Raw genomic sequence first — 24,218 nt, 5'->3', positions numbered from 1 at the left:
CACACCTTGGAGCTCCTCTGATTTAGTCTCCTAACCAGTCTCCCAATAACCTGTTCACCTACACATTAACCAAAGCAGTTTAAAGTCTAAACCAGATCCTTTTTCTCCTTTGCTTAAAATGCCTCAGTAGAGTCTCCTTATATTTAAAATGTAAAGCAAATTCCAAGTCTTGGCTACATCCTCTGGCCTCTGTCTACCTCATTTCCTTCTGTCATGCTGCTCTCTCCCTCCCTCTAAACTAGACCCACACTGGCCTTTCTGTTCTTCCAAAATGTCAAGCTGTCCCACCTCAGGACATTTGCTCTGCTGTCCCCTCTGCCCGGAACAATCATCACTTTCCAGGTTCCATGGCTGACTGATCTTCTCACTCTTTGTTTAAACGTTATAAAGTTCTTATAGAACAACCCTCTCTAGCTAACCTCAACTTCCTCTGTATCCACATCTGTTTATTTCCTTCCTTGACATGATTTGTTATGTTATCTGCTTGTTTACCTCTGTCTTCTCCCCCTTCCTCCTCTTTAGACTGGCAGCTTTATGAAGGCATCTATCATGTCTATTTGTGTCAAGATTTATCTCCAGTGCCTGGCACACAAAAGGTCCTCCCTAAACACACAGAAGTACTTGTGGAATAAATGAATCAACATTCTCAAGGGGAGTCCCCTGGCCGTCCACTGATTAGGACTCCGCGCTTCCACTGCAGGGGGCAGGGGTTCCATCCCTGGTGGGGGAACTAAGAGCTCGCATGCCACGCGGTGCAGCCCAACCCCCCAAAAATAAATAAATAAATAAATAAATAACTTTTTTAAAAAAAGTGCAAAAGCCCCCACACATTCTCAAGGGATCACGAGATGCCTGTTCAGTCACGAAGAACGGTGCACTGTGAGTCTTTCAAAGAATAGCAATGAAACCAGATGCCTTTCATTACCTCCGCCCAGGCAAAGTGTTGGCATTCCGTTCTGGCTTTCCTAGTTGTCACTACCGCTCCACTGCCCCAAGTGACACACCTCCTCTCCTCAAGCCCCTGGCGAGGTACCAAATTTCTCGACCTCACCCATCGCCGAGGCGCTCCCTCATTGGCCAGAGCGCCACGGCCTTCGGAAGGGCCGACATCCCCGCGAGCCACCACTGGCCCAAGTCGACGTCGCTCTGTGGTGCGCTGCCGAAAGTCAGCCAAGTCCAACTGCCCTTGCGGGGAGGCGCGGTCCCGTCAGAACCTGTGATTGGCTGCGACCGAGAGCCCGGGAGGCGGGCGCGCCTCGTTGCTGAGCGCGGATTGGTCGGAGCTGCCATCAGTCAGCGGGAACAGACTTCTCCCCTCTCCATCTGGCAGCTGCCCGAGAAAAATTCTCGAGAATTTCCAGCAGATGAGCCAGTGGCTGTGCTAACTGCTTGCTCCAGAGACTGGAAACATCGGGGAAGGCAGCCTTATTTGCAGAAAACCCCTCTCCCGCCCTCCTTTAGCTAATTAAAATTTTTCCAGGGGCATTGCCATCACGAGGTAAGAGCCTGGAGAGTGTACTTCATTTATTTAACCGTTTATGATACTTACGGACGGGGGCACAGCCCACTGCTCCCGGTCCGCGGAATGGAGGGTAAACGGAGGAGGGTTCCCCAGGGAGGGAAGGGGAGCGGAAATATCTGTTCAGTTCCCCAGCCCCTTCAGTCCGAGCCCGGCGGTCGGTGCCTGGGTTCTCTGTGCGCAGCTTGCTTTCTTTTCGGGGTCTGGAGCAGCATGTCCGGGCGGGGCCCACCTCGGCTGAGCCACCGGCTGCCGGCATTTCCTGCGGAGCCTGCGCGCTCGGCCTGAACTTGACTGCGAGCTGGAGGCTCCTGCCGAGCGAGGGTGGTGGGCCGGGCTGGAAGCGGGGAGGGAACCATGGAAGGGTCGATGGACGGGAAGCAGGGGCCGCCCGGGGCCGCCCGCCCTCGCTTGCCTTTAGCGAGGCCCCGAGTCGCCTAGCCCCAATCCCCGGACGCGAGGATGCTGCGGGGGTCAGCGTCTTGTCGCCGCTGCAGCTGCGGCCGGGCCGAGGGAGACGTGGCGGCGGCCGGAATCTGTCCGCGGAGACTGTGGTTGGGAGGCGGGGACCGGGCGGCGGAAGGTGCGCGAGGGAACCCAGCCGGCCGCAGTGCCGCGCGCCGCGCCGGCGGGAGGCTGCGCTCGCTGCGGTGTATCGCCCTGGGTCGCTCAGCTGTCCCGGCCAGCGAGCCAAGCCCAGGATCCCGAACTGTCCAAGGGTGAGCTTTTCAGGGGATCGGAGGAGAGAAGGATGCAGAGCCCTGGCTGGGGTCGATCTGAGGACGTGGGTCTTGCTTTGCCAAGAGTGCACTATAATCTCAAGGCCTTGAGGCTGCTGACGTCTTCTTTCGCAGCCGCTGTCTGTAGATTAGAGAGATTTCCCAGGAGATGACAAAGGCGAGACTCCGGGTGGCAACAGCCAGGGAATTTGGAGTCTCTAAAGCTCCACCGGCCTTTCAGAGCTTCAGACTGGGAGCCTCTCCGGTCCTTGCGCACTCCGCCAGTGCGGAGGAAAGAAGGAGGTGGTCGGCGCTTTCAGAATTGGGCAGCTAAGGTGACAGATTATGATGGTCTTGAAAGACAGCGATAGTGTCGTAGTCTAGGGGAAAAAAAGTCTCAGTTATAATTTTTCAGGATTTTTTTTGCTTGCAGCCTTAGTCGGTTTCTGTTGTTCACCAACACAGGCACCTACTCCCCTTGACTGGAATCTTAGAGAAGAGGGAGAGGGGGAGAGGTGCTGGTGATAGAACGTAAAGGAAAATTCTTCTTCTTTATTTTTTAAATTTACTGAAAATTTAATGTGTAGATCTCACCGTTGTATTAGGTGCTCTAGAGGAAATGAAAAAGGATAAAATACACACCTTATACTCAGTTGTTCTGGAAAATTCTTCTTAAATGAACGTTTGCAATATGGTCTGTATCCACATTAACTGAAATGTTTTACAAGATATTTATGGAATTAGAATGATGAATACTTTTCGTCGCTCCCATGTTCTTTTCTCTATTCACACATCCAAATACATATGTTCACATCAAACCTAAGAGGAGTCCTTGGAGGTTTCTGTTGTTTTTGTTTCCTCCCTCATGTAGACTAGTAGATTTTCTTTCCTTCCTCCTAGCAGGGTACTGGTAAAGAGGATATTGGAGTCCAAATTTCCTGAAATACATTCTGGAGGTTTCCATAATATTTGAATTGATTGGGATGAATTTTTTTTTTCTGGAGTGGTTAAAGAATTATTTTAAGAATATTAAAATTGCCTGTGTTTCCATTGTGTAAGTTACTGATATAGAGATACCTGAGTGCCACTTTATAATGGGCAAATGTGAATACTTCGTTAAATATTTTTGCTAGAGGGATAAATCTAAGCAAGTTTCAGTAGTACTGATCCTTAGAACTCCTGAGTAATTTTGGCATGTGCTTAACATGACAGCAAGAAACTGGACTTTTTACCTGCTTTCAACAGTCAGGAGCAGTTTAACTCAAATCCCAAGAGCACGCTGCTGCCAGAGGCTGTGAGCGCCTCCGTTTTCCAAAAGTACATTTGGACAGCTCCAAGGTGTTTAAATCATTGCGGGATAATAAAATTGGAATAAGATGAAAATGTAAAATAGGCATAGCAATCTTGTAGTTGTATATGTGGCTTTTCTTCATCACTCCCCCCCCCCCCTTTTATTTTTAAACAAAGTGTATACTTCAGAAGTTTACTACAAACCAAATGCTTTTTTTTTTTTTTTTCCCCTTTCTGATGCTTTTCACCTGAGATTTCCTACTCCCAGGACGTGGCTTTTCACCAGCGCTCTACTGTGGAATCTCTATGTCTACTCTTGTGGACTCACAACTTATTTCATTTAACCCTCTTTGCTGAGAATCCCCCCTGCTAGTCAGCGTTGTTCAATCAGGGGTCAACTTTGTTCAATTGTCAGAGTTCTGTGTCAGGACTTTAAAGTATCAGATTAACCAAAGCATTGAGGAGGAGGAAGATGGAGGCCTGGTCACACAAATGAATGTTTAAATGATGAAAATGGAAAGTATTTTCAGCGTTTATTTATTGTCAGTATGTAGAATATATGCAGGCTCACACTCACACGTTTTAAAAAATTCATGTGATTAAAGTAAATCATGAGCCATACATTTTCGTTTTGATTGGGGTGTAAAAAAGAATTTGGAAAACAGTTTGGCCTAGGTGGAAGACTGTCCATTTTTTCTCCTTACGTTATATGACTATTAGTATAGCTAGGCTGCTTATATAAATAACCTGCTATGTAGCTAGGATTCCAATCAAGTTATTTGTCTTTATTTTCTTGCTTAGCCTAGTTTTTAAATTTTATTTTTGCTAGTAGAATATAATGTGCGGCATAATGTGTTCTTGGGCTCTTGGTTCATTTAACTTTTCCTCTGACATTTTTGTGTCTTCAAATGTCTTTCAAGCAGAATTACTTCTGCCCTTTGACTCTTCTGGATTACTTTGACTTTCAAAGACTGAATGTAAATGTTCAAATGAAAATAAGCTAGCCTTGATTTCCGATTGAGAGATTGACATAAAGGGTTCCTGAATAACTATTTTTGGTTTGCAGAATGATAAACCCATGCCCATTTTTAATTGCTGAACTGACATATAATAAAAATATTTCTTAGGTGTTTGTTCTCTACCATTTTTGTTATAAAGAACACTTTTTTTTAAAAGGCTTTTGTTTTTTCCCCACAGTATAAATTCTACTTGCTAGTCAGCGCCTCGTCATTTCCAGGGCATGGGGGTGGGGGGTGGGCTATGACGGCTGATTTGTAGTTTGAAGCTCTGAAGGAAACTTCTTGATGTGCAGGTTTAATTCAAAGCTGTTCTTTAGCTTGGGAACACAGGTCCTCTTTGAGTTGTTCCCTCAGATTAGTAATGATTTAGTTATATTGCGTAAGGCGAAGGAGACTGAACCACTTCTTTAGACACTCGCCTGCTTGCATAAGTGACGCCGACCTTGTTTTGTAAGCTGGCAATATATCTGGGTTACATTTCATCTACCCCAATAGCCAATAGTATGCCTTAAAGTAAATATTTTCCTGTGACTATTCTGCTTACTATCTGAGATGATTGTATAAATAAGGAATGAGGAAGGAGGCCAGGTTGAAGACTGATTTTACTTTATGCAGGCTTCAAGAAACTGCTCAAGCTGCATGCTTTCATTCTTAAATAATGTTTCCAGTGGATATATGTTCCCTGATATGAGTGCAGCTCCGTTCATTTTATTTATTTTACTTTTGGAAGAGAGAGAGGGAAAAAAAAAAAGACAAGAGTATCCTAGAAGAGCTGCAGAAAACTTAATATTTACTAGTTTGGAATTCTAGAACTCTTGCTTAAAGTAGGTGTGTCACTACAGAGTGGCACAAGGCTGAGTATGGTGTACATGCTTTGGACTGAAGCCAAAAGAATAGTACTTTGCTAATTTCTGGTGCGCTCTTCAAACGTGAATGTTTTCTAATAAACATATTTAAAGTTTTATTTTTTCTATAACATAAAAGCTGCTGTGTGAATTATCTCCATCAAGAATTAGTACTTAGTTCTCTTACTTGCTAGATTGTATTATACTTTGAAAGTTCTCCACAAGTTTACCTTTATTTGACACAGTTTTTGGTTTTGAATAACATACAACCTTCAAACAGAAGCAAAGGAGTAAACACCTCTTTTTTTGGTAATGGGATGTGGTTTCCCTCTGATAACCGGAGGTGCTACGTCTCCCCCGACCCCAGCGCTGTCATAAAAGAAGTGAGTTTCAGGCTTTAGTACATGCTATTAGCTAAAAGGCCAAGAGGGGACGGCCTCCTAAGTCTTTTGCGACCCATTAATAGATTGGGAGGCCGTTTTCCTTCTAAAATCTGAGAAGGCAGGGCTCAGATGACTTGCATTGCTTAGGTATCCAAGGGCGTGCTTTGGAACCTCATTCCGTTCCTTCTGCTGCTTTACTTACTGAAAGGAGTAATGGTCCTTCCTACACACAGCTAGACTGATGTCCAAAAACTTATTTGAAAATGATTGTTTCAAATCTGTAATGCATTTTCTTGTAGATGGATTCAAGCTGGGCTTTTTGTGTGTGTTCATGTGTGCCTTTTGGGGAGATACATTTTTTTTCAAATTCTTTTTTTTATTGTGAAACAATTCTAACGTGCAGTTGAGAATAATATAACACCTGTATACCCTCCGCCGGCATTATCAAATCGTCACATTGTGCTATTTTTTACAGTTGGTTTTTAATTCATAAAGTTACGGAACGAAACACTGTGGAGACGAATTTCTGCTTAGAACCTTATTTGTATGGCAGACTGCCAGAAACACAGCCCTTCCTGCAGGGGTGTAGGAATTTCCGCTGCAAACGCCCAAGGGGAGGCTTTCGGACGAGCTGCAGCTGTTAATGTAAATGCATAGATCAGTGGCTCATAAATCAGGGCTGCTTGTCGTACGCGCAGTTCCCCCCAGTTCCTGAGATCACACACATGAGAGGCACACACCTTGTGCCTCTGGCACGTGTTTGCACGAGCCAACTTACATTAACCAGAATAATAAAGTTTAGTAAGTTGAGAAATCTTAAACTGAACTGAGATCCTAGATGGTATCTTTGCCAAAACTTGGGCACTCTCTTGAGTACAAAACTATCATAAATATTCTATTAACCAGTTTTTTTTAAAATTTCTAACTCTCGCAAGAGACTTTGTTATTGTTAATATTTTTCCCCACCTTTTCTTCAGAGCAATGGAGTTGATGAAGGGAAGACTATTTAGTTACACCTGTTTTCTATATTCTCGCTACTCAAAAGTGTGGGCCTGCCCGACCAGCAACTTGTGTGCGGGACCAGGGAGCTGGTTTGAAATACGGCATCTCAGGCCTCACCTGACAGACGGAATCAGAATTTACATTTTAGCAAGATCCCCAAGTGATTGTAGGTTGAAGTTGGAGAAGCACTTGTTCTTTGTGAGCTGTGCACGCTGTCAAAGTTTTACAGAATTTAAACCCTGTGAATGGGGTAGGTAAATCAATTCTTTTTTGATCCACTATTCTTAGAAGTAGGCTGTTAAGTGCCACCTTCTTTACAGACTTCATTCTTGGTACTATCTATTGATGTATCAGTTATATTTGAAATTACTGATGGAGTCTCTCTCTCTCTCTCTCTCTCTCTCTGTTTCTTTCCACTCAGTTGCATCGTTTTTCTGGAAGGCAGCCCACTGCTGTTCCATTGACCTTTCCCTCATTCCTGAGTCTTCTGGAGTTATGTCAACAGCTGCCTTACTTACTTTGGTTAGAAGTGGTGGGAACCAGGTGCGGAGGAGAGCGCTGCTCAGCGCCCGCCTGCTGCAGGACGACAGGTGGGTGACGCCCACGTGCCACAGCTCCACTTCGGAGACCAGGTGCTCTCGGTTTGACCCTGATGGTAGCGGACGACCAGCCACGTGGGATAATTTTGGCATCTGGGACAACCGCATCGATGAGCCGATTCTGCTGCCGCCCAGCATTAAGTACGGCAAGCCGATTCCCAAAGTCAGCTTGGCGAACGTGGGCTGCGCCTCGCAGATTGGCAAACGAAAAGAGAACGAAGACCGCTTTGGCTTTGCTCAGCTGACAGACGAAGTCCTGTACTTTGCAGTGTATGATGGCCATGGCGGACCTGCGGCGGCCGATTTCTGTCACACCCACATGGAGAAATGCATCCTGTACGTACAAATGATACAATGACGTTCACTCTTTGCAGTGTGCCTTATGCTTCCTGTTTAAACTTTCACCTTTTGGCTGAGACATTCACTGTTTTTTGTTTGTTTGTTTGTCTGTTTTATGTATGTACGTAGGTATGTATGGCTGCGTTGGGTCTTCGTTGCTGTGTGCAGGCTTTCTCTAGTTGCGGCGAGCGGGGGTTACTCTTTGTTGCGGTGCGCGGGCTTCTCTTGTTGCGGAGCATGGGCTCCAGGCGCACGGGCTTCAGTAGTTGTGGCGTGCGGGCTCAGTAGTTGTGGCACACGGGCTTAGTTGCTCCGCGGCATGTGGGATCTTCCCGGACCGGGGCTTGAACCCCTGTCCCCTGCGTTGGCAGGCAGATTCTTAACCACTGTGCCACCAGGTAAGTCCCAACATTCACTGTTAGGGTAGTTATTTGAGTGCTTTCACACTATTGTTTTATGAATAAGCAGTTGCTCAAGCATGCCAGTTATCACAGATGATTATTACCACTTCAGAAATATGTATGTTTTAACAATTCCCTTGGTGAGAGCACTGACCAGAATCTGCAGCACTTGACTTGTGATCATTTCAAGTGAATTAACATAACAAAGTACATGATCTCATGTCCTCTGAGAATCTATGAGTAGCATTTACTCCTATCAGTGCAGGGCACATAGTGCTTCAGTAAGTGGTAATTATTCTTTCAAGTGGTGTGAGTAGCTTGGAATACTTGTTGAAAATAGCTTTAGATGATTGGCATTAGAATGGGGAAAATGCTTTGAATGAGGGTGCTTTGGAGCTCTTTAAAGAGTTTATTTACCGCAATTATTATTAATGTATTTTTGAGGGTCGCACTACTGCTAGAATTAAAAGAGGGGGAGAACATGTGACAGTCATGACCGTGTGACTCTTCTTCCCAAGCATAGTTATTCATACCGTTCATCAGTTGATTTATATATATTTTGCCTTATTCCACAAAGGAACTCAGTGGCTTAAATTTAATATAAAGGAACTCTTGACTTCTCAGGGTTGTGATAGTGAGGATTAATTTTTTAAGGATGGAGACTTGGGCTTTTATTTTATTGTTTTTAAAGGCTTATCTCTGTGCCTGATTCTTTCTCAATTTGATTCGTTAACATGTGGATCTTAAGCCTCTGAAAGGCAAGCCACGGAGATCCATTGTATGGAATGACTGCTAGCTGGAGGGACCAAGAGGAAGCCTAGAAACCTATTGTCAAATGATTGTTTGGGGCTCTTTTTTCCTCTCCACGAAGGGATTTGCTTCCTAAGGAGGAGAACTTGGAAACTGTGTTGACCTTGGCTTTTCTAGAAATAGATAAAGCCTTTGCAAGGCACGCCCACCTGTCTGCTGATGGTAAGTAAAGCAATCTCTTTCCTTACTGTCCTGGGGCATTTCAGGGAAAAAGGAAACACTTTAAGCCCTTTAGGGGTGGGAATTTTAATGTAAGTTTATTTGTAAGGATGCTTATGTTGAAAATGATTTTTTAAATGAAGAATCACTTCAAATGTTATTTGGAATCCAAACTAAATCCACTTTTAAATGAAATATATTGGAGATTGTTTTAGAAATTGGAGCTCCAAAATGGTTCTGATATTGAATTTCAATTTTAAAAAGATTAAAAAACATTTTTTAATCTGTTTGATTGCTTGTTTTACGGGCAAGAGGTCCATACTGTGAGAGGGTTTATTTTTTAGAGGAATCTGATGAGCAAGTACTGAAATTCACTATAGGGTAATCTCATCTAGCCAGAGAATAAATGTCCACACCAGAAGAAAATTGCTAATTGGTCCTCAATAGAAAAGGACAATGGCTAATATTCACTACTCTGTAAAATTAGAAGGAAGATATTTTTTTCTTCCATTTCTTAAAAAAAAGCTTGATCTTGCAGCTTTCCTGTGGTAACTAGTTGACATTTTTTGTATTTGTTAAACACAAGGCCATGTCAGCTGAATTTTAGAATTTGTGTACCGTATGACCTTACATTTTGAAAGTAAAATGTTTCTGATTTTGACTAAATTTATCAAAACCATTTCAGGAAAATGTAGCTGATGTTTTTTGGTTAGCTGGCCCCCCAGTTTATTGCTCAGAAAGTTAATCTTGAAAACTTCTGCAGCAACCATTTAAATGTATGCATATAGACCTCATAACCGATTTGAAAATGAATCATGCAGTAACATTAATCTGTGTTTTGTTCATCCTTTTGTTTAAAGGAGGTCAAAGTGTACCACAGCAATATTATTTTTATAATTTTCAGTTGGAGTGCGTAGGGCTGCAGATTCTCGCCATTTCGCAGATAAGGAAGTGAAACTCAGAGAGAGGTGAAAGGTCAATTGCAGAGTTAGGGCTGAGATATTCCTGGCACCCACCGTGGCCTCTCTCATGGGCGTATTTAATGATGAGTATTGGAGACGATGACTCTAGGATGGGTCTATTTGCCATTTTAAGAAGTTCTTCCTCCTCTTTGTCGAGAACCTTATCACCATCATACTTCTCCAAAAAGCATTAGGGTCCACTCTCTTTGTTCAGTTCAGGGATTTATTTTCTCGTTTGTAGATTATTCAGGCCCATTTTCTCTGCTTCGTTCCTTTGGACTTTTTTTCCGCCTTCCAGCTGGCCCCTCACCTTGTGAAAATAAGGGTTGAGAGACGGTAGATTTTAGCATAAGATTCTGTACTTGTTCCTTGTGGGTAAAACATACAAAAGTGAAGAGATGCTGTACTGGTTCCCCGTGGGTAAAACATACGAAAGTGAAGAAGACATCAAAACACTTTCTTATAGTTGTATTTTTATAACGCTGAATATTGGTATGCTCTTATCTCATCCATAAGCAGGTCGGCTGTGTATCACACCACGAAGTTTATCGGCCGTAGTGCAGGTGGTGTGCCCCAGCTGTTGTGTAAATAGGTAGAGCTCACTGGGCAAGGTTTTCAGAAAGGAATGTTCAAGTTTACCATGGGAATGTGGCCAACAGTCAAAAACCATTAACCCTTCACGGGTGCAGTCAGCCCTTTTGTAAAGGATCTACTTGACGAAGATGCTTAAAACAGTGATAGATTTGGTATAAAATGTGAGAGTACTCCTTTCATTCATTAAATAATAAATTACAGTTAAAGGGAATTTCGAACTTAGGGAGAGAATTGACTTAACTTGCCTACCTTAAAAGAACCTTTCTAAAGATACCTTTCTCACATCGATTCAGTTGTGCAAAGAAATTCACCATAAAAATGTACTTCATTTCTAATAATGAAATGAAAATGTATTTATTTAACTTAGTTCCTCTGTCACATACTTTGAGTTAATGATCTCAGACCTTTCATAAGATATTCTAAAATTTATTTTTCATTTAATGGCCATTTGCTTGCAAGTATAATGGAGCATGACAGAATGATGCTTCATGTACTACTAAAAGAAAAAGAAAGGGTCTGTTATGACATTGTTGTTCTTAAGTCTTACTTTGGATGCATTCTTATAGATCAATTAGTCTGTGTGGTTTTTTTTTAAGTAAGTATTTTGAGAACAACTTTAAATTTATTCTTAATCAGTTGCCAAGGCTTTCAAAGGTGGCAAAAATTGCCTTTTGATATTTGGGGGCTATTTTATCAAATATATTAAAGCCACTAAAGATGGGATGCTGTACGTTGTTTAACCTTTCAATATGTGGATTAAAAAAAAAAAAAGACGTGTACCACTTCAGATTTCAAAGTTATTATTTAAATTAAAAAACATTTTGTAGTTTTTAGTAAGAACTGAAGCAGTATCAGTATTATAAGAGCGAATGATATTCTTTTTGGCATAGCTGTGAGTAGGACCGATGCTAGTTAAATAAAATTGTGAAGTAAGTGCGGTTTGCCCTCTCCAATTTCTTTCACCTTTTCTTTTAGCATCAGCTCCATTTTCCCTCCTTGAACCCTTTCTGTGATCAGCTTGAGGGTAGGGGCCATGGCTTATTTATTTTTGAATCTCTAGGGTTCAGCACCCTGTAGAGAGTCTGGAAGGTACTCAATAATTATTTGGACTAAACTGATCTCCACTGCCTACTCTTTCTTACCAAAGTTATTATAACTTATTCCTTGATTATCCTATAGCTGATTTAACCGAATTATTAATATAATGTATATATTTTAATGAGTTATCACTTCTAGGGGGGATTTGAGTTTTGAGTAAGGAAAGCTGAAAAGAGATTGGTTAAACCATAGGAATGAATCACTAATGCTGGAATTTCAGGTAGGGAAGAGTGCCCCACGTCATACTATTAGCTTTCTCAAAAGAAAGTGAAAATAATGAAGTGAAAATAAAACACTCTCTTCTTTTTAAGACTTTCATCCAATATCTGCATAAAATACTTCAAATTATCTCGTTAGCATTTAAAATATTTACTATTTCAGTTTAAAATGGGGGTAGTTTGAGGAGAATAAAATCAGAATGCCACTTATCAAGAAACAGCCCTTAAGAAATTGCTGGCTATTTTTATTGATTTGTTGTAGATGCATTTTCAATTTACCCTTATTTACAAATAGCTAATTTCATCATCATCTTTGAATATTTTGTATTCATTTTATTCCAGTCATGTGTATTTTTACAATTAATGAAACCAGCCAGTAAGTTCAAATGATGTCCCATTAGTCTATTGTTTAATGAACAAATTGTCACTTAAACCAGATGGTAGAAAACTTAGATGATATCCTATATATCCGATAAACTCTTCGAAGTGTTTCTAGATTGCTTAAGATTTGAAAGCAACAAAGCTCCCCAAGAGACAAATGGATCAAAAAGAGAAGACTTGCTCTGACGTTCAGAGTGGGAGACGTTGGTGGCAGCATTGTGAGTCTCATTGGAAACTTCCATGCTCTTCATGTTACTTGATCTCTTTATGGAAGAATTAAACTAAAAAATAACCAGTATGAGAAATGCAATGTTTTTGATTTCCCTTCTTACGTTGGAGGCAGCCAAAAGCAAAAAAATAGGGACAGCATTGAAGAGATATTCTTATTGTGCTGTTACTGCTTCAACTTGTTACTGATTTAGTGTTTATGATTCATACATGTCTAGAATGCCCATTTTTGATAAACATTGAAACTGTATTGGTTTATACATATTATTTTTTACACAGTTGAATAATTACTAGGGGGGGTTATTCTTTGAAAAGTACAGCTTTACTCTTTATGTTGCCATTCAAAATCTTGATCATTTTTCTTTTGATATATTGACCTGCAACACTGGAGGAAAGAGAGAGCTGCAGAAACTCCCATTTTATGAATTACATAAAATTGTAAACATTCATTAGAGCTCAAGAGCCTTGCTAGCCTTTATTTAAACAATTAATTTAAACTAATCATCTACTCAAAAAATGCCTTCTAGATACTAAAATCCCTGCATTTAGCACCATTAACAAATAAGTCACTCCTTATATCTGGTATAGGAGGTGCTTTGATTCCTTCTTGATTTATATTTAAATCCCAGTAATTTGGTGGTATACTGTAGTTTACATCCTCTCTGGTATGCTTGTCAGATACGAACTATTCAGTGCTCTACCCATGAATTCCCATGAATTTTCCCTTTTGGAACTGAGACAGTTCTGATATTGATACCAAACAAATTTACAGTGCATTTTTTTTCAACTCAGTAAAGGTACTGATTTACTCTTCAAGACTGACTGACTGACTGTGTGTGTGTGCATGAGTATGTAGATGTGTGTCTGTGTCACCACAATATGTGTCTTGGTACACATACATTTGTATATAGGTTTTCCTACCTTGGGAAGCCACAAAACTGTTGCTCTGTGATGAAAAACAGACTCAACTACAAAATACCATCAACTTGGGCAAACTGAGTTTTGGAATCATTGATTTGGCATCTCCCGGAATATTATATAATTTGCTAGTGAAAGTTTCACCAAAATAAAACCCTTCCCCTTATTTTGCAGCTCTTTCTCTACCCTCCCCTGTGTTGCAGGTTTGTAATGTTTGAGCGCAATTCCTGGGTGAATTTCCTCTTTGCCTCTGTGCGTGTTATTTGTGGCAGAGAACTGTGCCCGGTCAGCAGCTCTAGACCTGGAGCCCGTGGACACTATATGCTGGGCTTCAGTGGAAAGAGAGATCTGCTTAATTTTGTCCCAGGTGAAGGAGTCCAGCGGTTCCTAGCCTGGACTACTGGAAGGTTCCCACATCCTGTTTGTCCCATTAGTTGAGATGACTTGCAGTAGAAAATGTCCAGTGAGTGTTAAGAACTTATTGAAAGATGTCTTAGTTTTATAGTTTTGTTGTTAGGGAAAAAACTGAGAATTTTTACTTCCATGTTAAATGCAAATAAATGCTGATTTAATATTTATATTCTTAGATGCTTAGCAAACCAGAATCAACAGTTTTGAAAACTTTCCCATACATCCTGGGATTTTGGAACTGTGAAGTTGTGTTGGTTAAAAACTCAAGCTCTTTTAAATTTCCATATGGCAGAGCCATAAATTATAATCCTAAGCAGCTAAACTTGAAGTTTTCGTTTATGAAGTTTTAACTCTTGTTGTAGCCAATGAAAAACCACTTTTAAGAAAAAGCTGCTCCTGGGACTTCCCTGGTGGTTAAGACTCCGAGCTTGCACCACAGGGAACACCAGTTCGATCCCTGGTCAGGGAACTAAGATCCCACATGCTGCTGTGTAGCGCGGCCAAAAAAAGAAAAAAAAAAAAAAGAAAAAAGCTGCTCCTGACAGTTTAAACAAAGGAGAATACTAAACTCCCTGGACAGGTAGCATCTGAGTAAACGCCTGTGTTTTCTCGCCTGGCTCTTCTAATCATTTGAAAAGATTACAGAGGTGAAACTGTAAAGCTTCCCTTGTATAATGTTCTGGGACACTCACAAGTTGACATTTGTAGTATCAACATCACTGATACACTAAAACGTTTGTGTTGTACAACAACGACATGTAATGTATTTTAGTTTTGCCAAGATGATACTACTTTGGCACAGCAGTTCCAAAATCAAAAGAGATAAATGGGAAGATAGCGCAACCTATAAATGCTCGTTTTCCATAAAGCAAATTCGGCACGGATATAGAAGATTAAGCAGGGTTTATTCATGTTTTTTTCCATTTTCCTCTTCTGATTAAAGCAGGCATTTTAATATACTGATTGGAAAATACATGCATATATATCTTTCCAAAATGCATTACAGCTGTTTTTAAAATTGTCTTTAAAAAAAAAATGGGAAAGACTGAGCCTCAGTCAGTCAACAGCACTTCATTTTTCCTAAATCTGCCTTTGAAGTCAAAATCATCTTTAGATGATCACCTGAATATTTTACTTAGATGCTTTAAAGAATTAACCATGTTACTGAAGATAATACCTGCTTTAAATGCTATCTTTTTTGATTTTTTCAATTCCCTTTCCTTTTTAGCCCATAATTTCACAGTATTCTCGCTTTGACAAGGCTCAATGCACCCTCAAAAACTTTAACAAGTGGTAAAGAACTTAGGGCAGACACTGTTAGAATACACCAAAGAAAGATGCAAAAATGCACTTTGGATTGGATGGAGGAAATAGCGGTGACCTCCAGCCAAGCAACATGTAATTTTGTTATTGGTCAGAGGAAATTAATATTCTTGGAGTGCTCTGGGCCCAGGGCTTGACCACAGGACTGGCACTTGGCAGTACTGTCCTGCATTTGGGGACAGACTGATTGTTTTAGATCCCGCTGGAACTACAAGTGTGAACTATACCAAGTTTATGGGAAACTAGAATGAATTTCGTTCCCTGCCCTCCAGATTTACTCCTAATGTAATGACGGCTGTACCTTTGTTTCATGTCTGGGGAGGACAAAGAAGAAAAGAATGTGGACCTTTGACCATTTTAGGATTTTTTTTTTTTTTTTTGGTGAAGATTTGTAAAATTAAAACAGGCGTAGAAGGAAAGAATATAAAATATAGTACTTGAAGAGCCCATGGTGCACTTGGCATATCTTGCTTATTTAGCCTGTTAACTGATAATAATTTCACACGATAGGGGTACGAAATGGAAGAAAAAAGCTGAGTGTATAGATCTTAGAAAAGTTGGCTTGCCTGAATGGGCTCTGTAGACCCAAATCATCCTGCCATATCAGCCAATCTAATTAAAATGTAATACCCTTAATCCCAACACCTGACGTGCACACAAAGGTGTAATAATGATCCGTTCAAGTGAACCCTACTGTATAGAAATAGAAGCCATTTGGAGACAGTGAGGCATTTTTTACCAAATTAGGTTAGCAACTTTTTCTGTTTGCATGGAGCCTTGTTACTGAATAAAATACCTCTTTCTCTGCATGCTCTTACGTACGTAGTTCATTTGCATCTTATTTGCATAGCTCTAGTTAAATTAGAATGATACATTTCAGCATTAGTTTAACATGCCTGTGCTTTATCTTGTAATAAAAATTCCATACGCAGTCATTTGACTGTCACTGACCTGTACTCTTTTTCATCATGTTTGCAGCGACCCTTCTGACCTCTGGGACTACTGCAACAGTAGCCCTTTTGCGAGATGGTATTGAACTGGTTGTAGCCAGTGTTGGGGATAGCCGAGCTATTTTGTGCAGAAAAGGAAAACCCATGAAGCTGACAATCGACCACACTCCAGAAAGAAAAGATGAAAAAGAAAGGTACCACCTCCACTGGTCAATCTTTCTATAAGGATGGTATTCATATAGTTCAAGATAGAAATAAAACCTTGCATTTTAAACTGATTTTATGCTTAAGTTTAACGGAGCCTTGGTTTTCTGGGTATCACAGCATAGTCTTTTAACTTTTTTTGACCAGGATTAAGAAATGCGGCGGTTTTGTAGCTTGGAATAGTTTGGGACAGCCTCACGTGAACGGCAGGCTCGCGATGACCAGGAGTCTTGGAGATCTGGATCTTAAAACCAGCGGTGTGATAGCAGAACCGGAAACAAAGAGGATTAAGGTAAGAAAGGACTCGCAAACCCTTGATACACAGGCGAGGAATGAATGCAGGATTGTCTCCAGCCGCAGGCTTTCTTGGAAGCCTTAACTGAAGCCAGAGTGACTTTTATTCTTAGTTTTTGAGAAAAATCTATTTATTTATTTATTTATTGTTTCGGGGCTGCGTCGGGTCTTACTTGTGGCGCTTGGGATCTTTTCCTTGCGGCACGTAGGCTCTTCCTCGCGGTGCGTGGGCTCCTCTCTCGTTGTGGCGCTCGGGCTCCAGAGAGCATGGTCTCAGTAGTTGCGGCGCACGGGCTTAGTTGCCCCGCGGCATGCGGGATCTCAGTTCCCCGACCAGGGATTGAACCCGCATCCCCTGCATTGGAAGGCGGATTCTTAACCACTGGACCGCCAGGGAAGTCCCCAGAATGGCTTTTAAAAAGAAGTTATTAATGGAAGGATAGATAAACTTTTCAGGTAAAATAAGATAGTACTTTGCTGGCCTAACGTATGATGAAGTGTTGGCTTTGTCTCACCCTGCTGTGGAATGTGCCCGGAAGCATCACGGTACTGCCCTTCCTCACCTGCACCTCGTCATTCAGCATCACCCTCCCTTGGAAGCTGAGCCTGACTTCCTTTTTCCACCAAGCTAAATAATTGTCCCACCTCTCTTCCTGTGACATCTTCTGCTTGCTACTAATCATTGCCCCCATTACGCTACACTTCCCCCAGCATACACCCAGCGGTGAGCTGACACTTCACCTGTGCCAACCCCCCTGCCTGCTCTAGTACCTGGCACATTACAGTGTAGGCTCCCAGTAATGGCAGCAAATGATTGTTAATTTATTGAACAATTTTATGTCTTATAGATATCCCACTTATATTCATTTCGTCTAACAAATACTTACATACCAGTTTACTATGTGCCAGGCTCTGTTCAAAATAGCTACTCCTACCCCATTTTACAGAGAAAACAAATCTGGAGCATATACACTTCAACCTACCTATGTTTGCCCAGTTGAAAAAGGTGGGTTTCACACCCAGGAAGCCTGGCTCCAGAGACAGTGCTCTCAGCCATTACATCAAGCTGCCTGTCAGCATTTAGCTATCTGGCTTCTTCCTCCTTGGTGTTACTAAGTAAATGTTAGGTTTGTCCTCCCTGACTGATGCTAAATGTTGCTATTTTTGCCCTAAATGCAGGCCTTCCATTTTCACTCTGTTTGCCTACAAGCTCTGAAACACGGATGACCACTCAGAAAACAGATAAAATTGTTGAATTATGAAGATTCTTCTAACGCTGAGTCTAGTTTATAATCCTATGCATTTGGTTCTGATTGCAGCTACATCATGCTGATGACAGCTTCCTGGTCCTCACTACAGATGGAATTAACTTCATGGTAAACAGTCAAGAGATTTGTGACTTCGTCAATCAATGCCATGATCCCAATGAAGCAGCCCATGCAGTTACTGAACAGGTGACACAGCAGAGCTTCTGCTAGAGAAGTCCCAGGGCGGGGAGGAGAGGACAAAGCCAGGTGCAGGTTTCGGTGCAGCCTGGAGGGGCCACCACTGACTGGAGATTTCTTTGAAATCTTGTGTTTTAGATTTAGTATTACATTGAATTTTACACTTGACTCCATAATATTTCCAATTAAAAATTTTTTTACAGTTCTTCCAAGTAGTTAAGTAAAATTAATATGCCAAGGAAATGAGCTACGTTTATTTTTTGGCTTTGTACACATTTTGAAATGATAGTAACAGCATTGGTAAATTATAACATTAGCAAATACTAATGTCACTGTGTGTCAGGCACTCTTCTATTCATATGTATTTAACTCATGTAATTAATCATCATGATAACCCTCTGAGGCTGGAGCTAGAATTATCCCTTCTTCACAGAGGAAGAGAGCAGAGGCACACAGGCCGAGACATTAAGTAACTTACTCAAGGTGGCAAGATTGTCACGTTGCAGAACTGGTCTTCAAACCCAGACAGCCGAGCTCCTGAATCCAACCACTAGACCATTTTAAACTAGACTGCTCCACATGAATATCCAATATAGAATCACTATAGCATAGTCAATTTCTGGTTTTGAAAAATGGGTGTGTAAAAACAAACAAATACAAAAAGGTGTATGGATGAGTGGTATGTTGGTGTGCCAGTCAGAGCTAAAATTCGGAAGCTGGATAATATCCAGTAAAAAAAAAAATGTAAAATTTCCATGTGTTAATACTCTGTTTGGATAGATAGCTCTTTTTTTTTTTTTTTTTTTTTACTTTATTTATTTTATTTATTTATTTTTGGCTGCATTGGGTCTTCATTGCTGCATGCAGGCTTTCTCCAGTTGTGGCGAGCAGGGGCTACTCTTTGCTGTGGTGCACGGGCTTCTCACTGCGGTGGCTTCTCTTTGTTGCAGAGCATGGGCTCTAGGTGCGCGGGCTTCAGTAGTTGTGGCTCACAGGATCAGTAGTTGCGGCTCGCGGGATCAGTAGTTGTGGCTCGCGGGCTCTAGAGAGCAGGCTCAGTAGTTGTGGCACATGGGCTTAGTTGCTCCGCGGCATGTGGGATCTTCCTGGACCAGGGCTCGAACCCATGTTCCCTGCACTGGCAGGCAGATTCTCAACCACTGCGCCACCAGGGAAGCCCCTATATCACATATTTCTTATCAATCTTTTTCTTCAGAGTTTTGACCTCAGGCTCTGAGGTATTTTCTTTTTTTTTAATAAATAAATTTATTTATTTATTTTTGGCTGCGTTGTGTCTTCGTTGTTGTGCGTGGGCTTTCTCTAGTTGCGGCGAGCAGGAACTACTCTTCGTGGTGGTGCGCGGGCTTCTCATTGCGGTGGCTTCTCTTGAGGAGCACGGGCTCTAGGTGCGCGGGCTTCAGTAGTTGTGGCATGCAGGCTCAGCAGTTGTGGCTCGCGGGCTCTAGAGCGCAGGCTCAATAGTTGTGGCACATGGCTTAGTTGCTCCGCAGCATGTGGGATCTTCCCGGACCAGGGATCGAACCCAGGAAGTCCCAGGCTCTGAGGTCTTTTGAAGTACATTTGCTGTAATCCCAAGCACTTATTAATGCTGACTATATAATTTGCTATTTGCATTAGTTCCTAAAATTGATTTATAATTCCACTGTAGGAAGTTTAGTTTATGCCAATTTTCTGTTTTGTGTAGACTGTAATAAACTTTCTTACAGTTTTCTATCTTTATACACATCCATTTCCTTAGGTTATCATTTCTTTAAGCTAAATTCCTAGGAGTAGAATTGCTAGGTAAGAGCTAACACTGAATCCTTAGCCCTGCATTAGTGCCTATGCTAAATGCTTTACATGTGTTTTCTTCTTCAGGAGCTACATATCTTGTACCTTAGTCCACTGGTGTATTTATTGCCAAAACTGCTACAGTGGCATATAGTTAATACAGTTGTTTGGGACATCAGTTATCCTATATGCAATTGATACAAACCACTGTGAAATAATTGCGTTAGTCACTATGTTTTAAACCAGTTTGGCCTTCCAGAGAAAGGCTGATTCCTTTTTGTACAGACTCTGATTTCCATTGTTCATCTCTTCCTTCCTGCCGTAACTTGCAGGCAATACAGTATGGTACTGAAGATAACACTACTGCAGTAGTAGTGCCTTTTGGTGCTTGGGGAAAATACAAGACCTCTGAAATCAACTTCTCATTCAGCAGAAGCTTTGCCTCCAGTGGACGATGGGCCTGATCACTTGCTGGGACTCGGAGTTTCTGTGCAGTTTTTCACTGATTGTGTCAAGAAACTGATAAGATTTTAAAAAGTCGACTGTACCAAGGTGACCCTAGGACTCACTAGATCAGTACACAAATCACTATAAACTTAGTAACCATCTACATAGTAGTTTTTCATAAGTACCTGTCATATTTATGTTCAACTAACTGTACATAACTCAGTATAAATACGTGTAATTCAGCTATTGTGAATGAGTCTCTGAGTGAGCAAATGAAAAATGGTTTTGATACACTTGCTGAGTGTTAAATTTCTATATGAATTTCTTTTGATCATTTCTGATCTTTATTCATTTGACCAGGTTCTTGGCCTTCAAGTTCTTCAAAACTAGTCAGTATTTTGACAGCTACTCAATGGTTATCTGCAAGTGTTTATTTTTAATAACTGTACCAAGCAGTAAGTATGAAAACTGAGTTCTCTGTTACTGTATTTTGTACTCTGGATCACCTACTGGTGAATGTAACAATGCAAAAGAAATTAATTCAGCTAACATGACACTGCTAAGCTGTATACATATGTACAACAGTGCACTTACGTATTTCAACTGTGTCACCAGGTCTCTCCTGCCCCCAGTCAATTCATTCCTGTTTTTCTGTAGGTAAGAATGCTATATAGCTATGACCCTTCCTTCATATCAGAAAAGAATGTCCAGGCTAAGAGTTCTTTGGTCAAAGCTATACAGAGTTACGTACTGACAGTATCAAGTATTTTGTATAACGTTTCCATTTGTTATCTCGAGTTCTCTGTTTTGTGTTTTGTATACAGTATGTTTATATCACTTTTTGTATAGAGTAAGCAAGTCGGATAATTTGTCAGTAAAAATAATCCCACATTGACTGATAACTGCTACAGACATAGCTTGAGGTTTATGTCTCCTTTTTCTAAGACTCCTAAGAAAGAATAAATCTTATAAAAAAAAAAGCCTTATCTATTCCAGCTTGCTATGTAATTTAGGAGTATAAAACTATATTTCCTTATATCTGTGTGTAAGTTTGCTGTTAAAATGTGAATCTCTAAGTGTGTGTATGGAATTACATCTGCAGTTTATTTCTGCGGACAGTGTAAATTTGTTGTATGTGTAGGTGTATGTACATATGTATATTTTAGACTAATGGACAGTGAAAGGGAACAATCCTGCATAGCTCCTTCACCAGTTAGCTTTCAATTATTGATATGTTTATCTCTAAGAACTCTTGACAAACTGAGGGAAGTTTCAGAGTGGAGAACCAATGGTTACTGGGAGATAAGGAAAGAGATTAAAAATGGCTGTAGGAGATATTTTGTGGTGGGTAACTTATGTGGAAAAACCTAGGAACAGAACAGCATTTGAAGCTACATTGCTATATTGTAATTTGCATATAAAATAATAGGATGTGAGAAAAATACTGAAGTGTTAAGAACGACATGGAGTTCTGTGGAAACAAAAGAAAAACCAAAACGATAAAGTTGATGTACCTTCAACTCTTAGTTTTCAGGTTGACTGTTCTTTAAGTTTTACTCAAGGCTTATTAGAAGGAAGAGGGCACAACATCAATATTCACATCTCACCTGTTTGGGAATGGAAGAAAATAAATCTTGAGTTTTCCTGCCTGTATTAATCAGGAATTATCCTTTGGAAAAAAGTGGTATGGAAGTATTTCAAGGTTTTTTTTTTTTTCAAGGAAGTCTGGTAAAAGAAAGAAAAACATTACAAGAAAGGATATGGTCTCCTATTCATTGCCTGGGAAGTGAGGAACCAAAGATAGGCTAAGAAACCTGGAAAACTTTCTCTCTCTTTCTGAATAGGGTCTTGGGACATAAACATGGAAGCTACATTTAGGAGTATGGAGAGTTTCCAAACTAACAAGCAAACAGAAACTCTAAAGCACAAGATGGCCTTCTAAAAATGTAGGTTGTATTTTTGTTTTGAATTCTTCACATTGCTATTCCTCTCTTTTACTTTAAAAAAACAAGCGTGGGAGTGATGTTGTTGACTTCAGAGGTTTAAGAGTCACTGACGCATTGGGTGGATTGCCATCTGTGACAAAGAAGAATTTGTAGGACATGCAGGCCTTGGTCTGGAGTGGATTTTGCTCTGCTCAACCTGAAAGTTTTTAAAACCTGAAACTAGTCAGCTTTGACTAAATCATAAAAACACACTAGTGTCTGTTTTTCAAGCCACAATGTTGAGGTATAACTTATAGATTATTATAATCCATAAAAGATAAGCATACACGTATTAGGCTTCTAAGTCTATTACTGGGAATTATGCAAATAGTAGTGGAACAAAAGGACTGTTCTAAATTGTTTTTTAGTTATAACTGTGAATTTGCCATGTGGCTATTACCATGTGGGTATAGGTATGGTGTAGATTATATTAATGTAATTAAACTTAAATCAACTGTATTTATGTTTGCCTTTCATTTATATGTAGTATATAAATCATCTTTCTAAAATGCGTTGCCTAACTTTATTTGCCATCATTGATTTGGCAAAATCGTCTTAAAATCATTGTGATTTTTCACAAGTATAAATTCTTAAGTACCTTATATATTCAAGTGTAAATGCAGTCCTGCTTTCCATCAACTGTTTGTTACAGACCCTTGTGTTAAGTGCGTCAAAGTTTTATGCACTTTTTCTGAAAAAATAAAGTTTTGGCAGGATCAGTTTTGAATTTCTGTACTGTATGATGGGAATTGCTTACTTTGAAGAATTGTTAGCATGTAATTTAAATAGAAATTATTTTTTCTAAGTGGAATTTAATTTTTTTTTAAACCAATCTTGGCAGAGAATGAGTAGGCCTATACTAACTCTTCAGTATCAGACAGGACATTTAGTTTTCTTTCTAAGAATGGACAAGGATTTAATTTCACAGTAATATTATAATAAGAAAATGCTTCAAGGTGCAGTGGGGGAAGGGATGGTTAAAGTTTAGCATTGAACCCTTAAACACAAACGTGTATTTGTATTTTCCTTTAGCACTTCAGTTCACATACCCGCGTCTGTGCAAAGTGACATAAAATTCTGGTTGGGTTACGTTTTACTGCATTTATTATATTCACTTATCTGGATGACTTCAGCAGAAATAAAAAGTCATGTCTTTAGAAGCCAAACTGTGTGATGACCTGTCTGTTGCTTTTGGCATCTGGAATGAGACCGCTTGACTCTCTGGCAGCTCCCCTTGGTTGTTAGATGGTTGAAATGGTCCACTGATGGTCATATTGCGCATTCTAGGCTGTGAAGTCATGGTGTTGTTCCATCTCCAAGAATGACTCTTCTTCCACTGGATTCCTGTACAGAATTTAGCAGTTTGCTGTCTCCCAAATTAGTTTCTGCTAAAGTGCTCTTGTGTACATTTGTTTTATAATTTACCAAAGTACTAATTGGGTGTATAGCACTTCTGGAGTGGGCTGATGTAATTGCTGCTTTGACCATTGTTTTAAAAGTATGTATTAGAGTAACTGTAAGCATACTAAAATCATATCTCAGTGTTCAAAGCAACATTTAAATAAAGTACATGCATTAAACACTTTAAAATCAAACTGTGTTTATTTGGCATCCAGACTTTCCAATATTTATTATGTGACCCTGTGAACACTGATGTAAAGGAGTCAATGAATGTTTGGAAATTTTTTAGCAGCCAAATCCTGGCTGTTTGCAAAATTAATGTGAAGAATCTTTGAAAACATTATATACACACTTATCTATTCAGATCTTTTCGATTTGATTGAAAACAAGATTTATCTCTCATTTCCCTCTTCCAAAATATTTGTTGGTACATAAGAAGAAAATGGTTGCGATTTCTACAATATATTGCCTGTGGTATATTTT

At 40.4% G+C, this 24,218-nt stretch overlaps 1 protein-coding gene across 2 annotated transcripts; it reads left to right on the top strand.

Annotated features, from left to right (window-relative positions):
- The first annotated feature begins 1,357 nt into the window (after positions 1-1,357).
- On the top strand, positions 1,358-23,902 carry PPM1K (protein phosphatase, Mg2+/Mn2+ dependent 1K). Of its 2 annotated transcripts, none has more exons than XM_068542434.1 (7): positions 1,358-1,498; positions 7,199-7,712; positions 8,988-9,088; positions 16,197-16,362; positions 16,520-16,664; positions 17,986-18,120; positions 20,235-23,902. In XM_068542434.1, exons 2-7 carry the CDS (start codon positions 7,273-7,275, stop codon positions 20,364-20,366), a joined length of 1,119 nt encoding a protein of 372 aa, XP_068398535.1. In that variant the 5' UTR covers positions 1,358-1,498; positions 7,199-7,272; the 3' UTR covers positions 20,367-23,902. The 2 variants fall into 2 exon arrangements, with proteins under 2 accessions (XP_068398535.1, XP_068398536.1); XM_068542435.1 differs by lacking the exon at positions 1,358-1,498 and adding an exon at positions 2,138-2,238.
- The last annotated feature ends 316 nt before the right edge of the window (positions 23,903-24,218 follow it).

The sequence above is a fragment of the Eschrichtius robustus genome, chromosome 4, assembly GCF_028021215.1.
Source record: "Eschrichtius robustus isolate mEscRob2 chromosome 4, mEscRob2.pri, whole genome shotgun sequence".
In the NCBI taxonomy this organism is placed as follows: Eukaryota; Metazoa; Chordata; class Mammalia; order Artiodactyla; family Eschrichtiidae; genus Eschrichtius; species Eschrichtius robustus.
The sequence above is the reverse complement of the archived record's forward strand: the minus strand, read 5'-3'. Positions and strand labels throughout refer to the sequence as shown.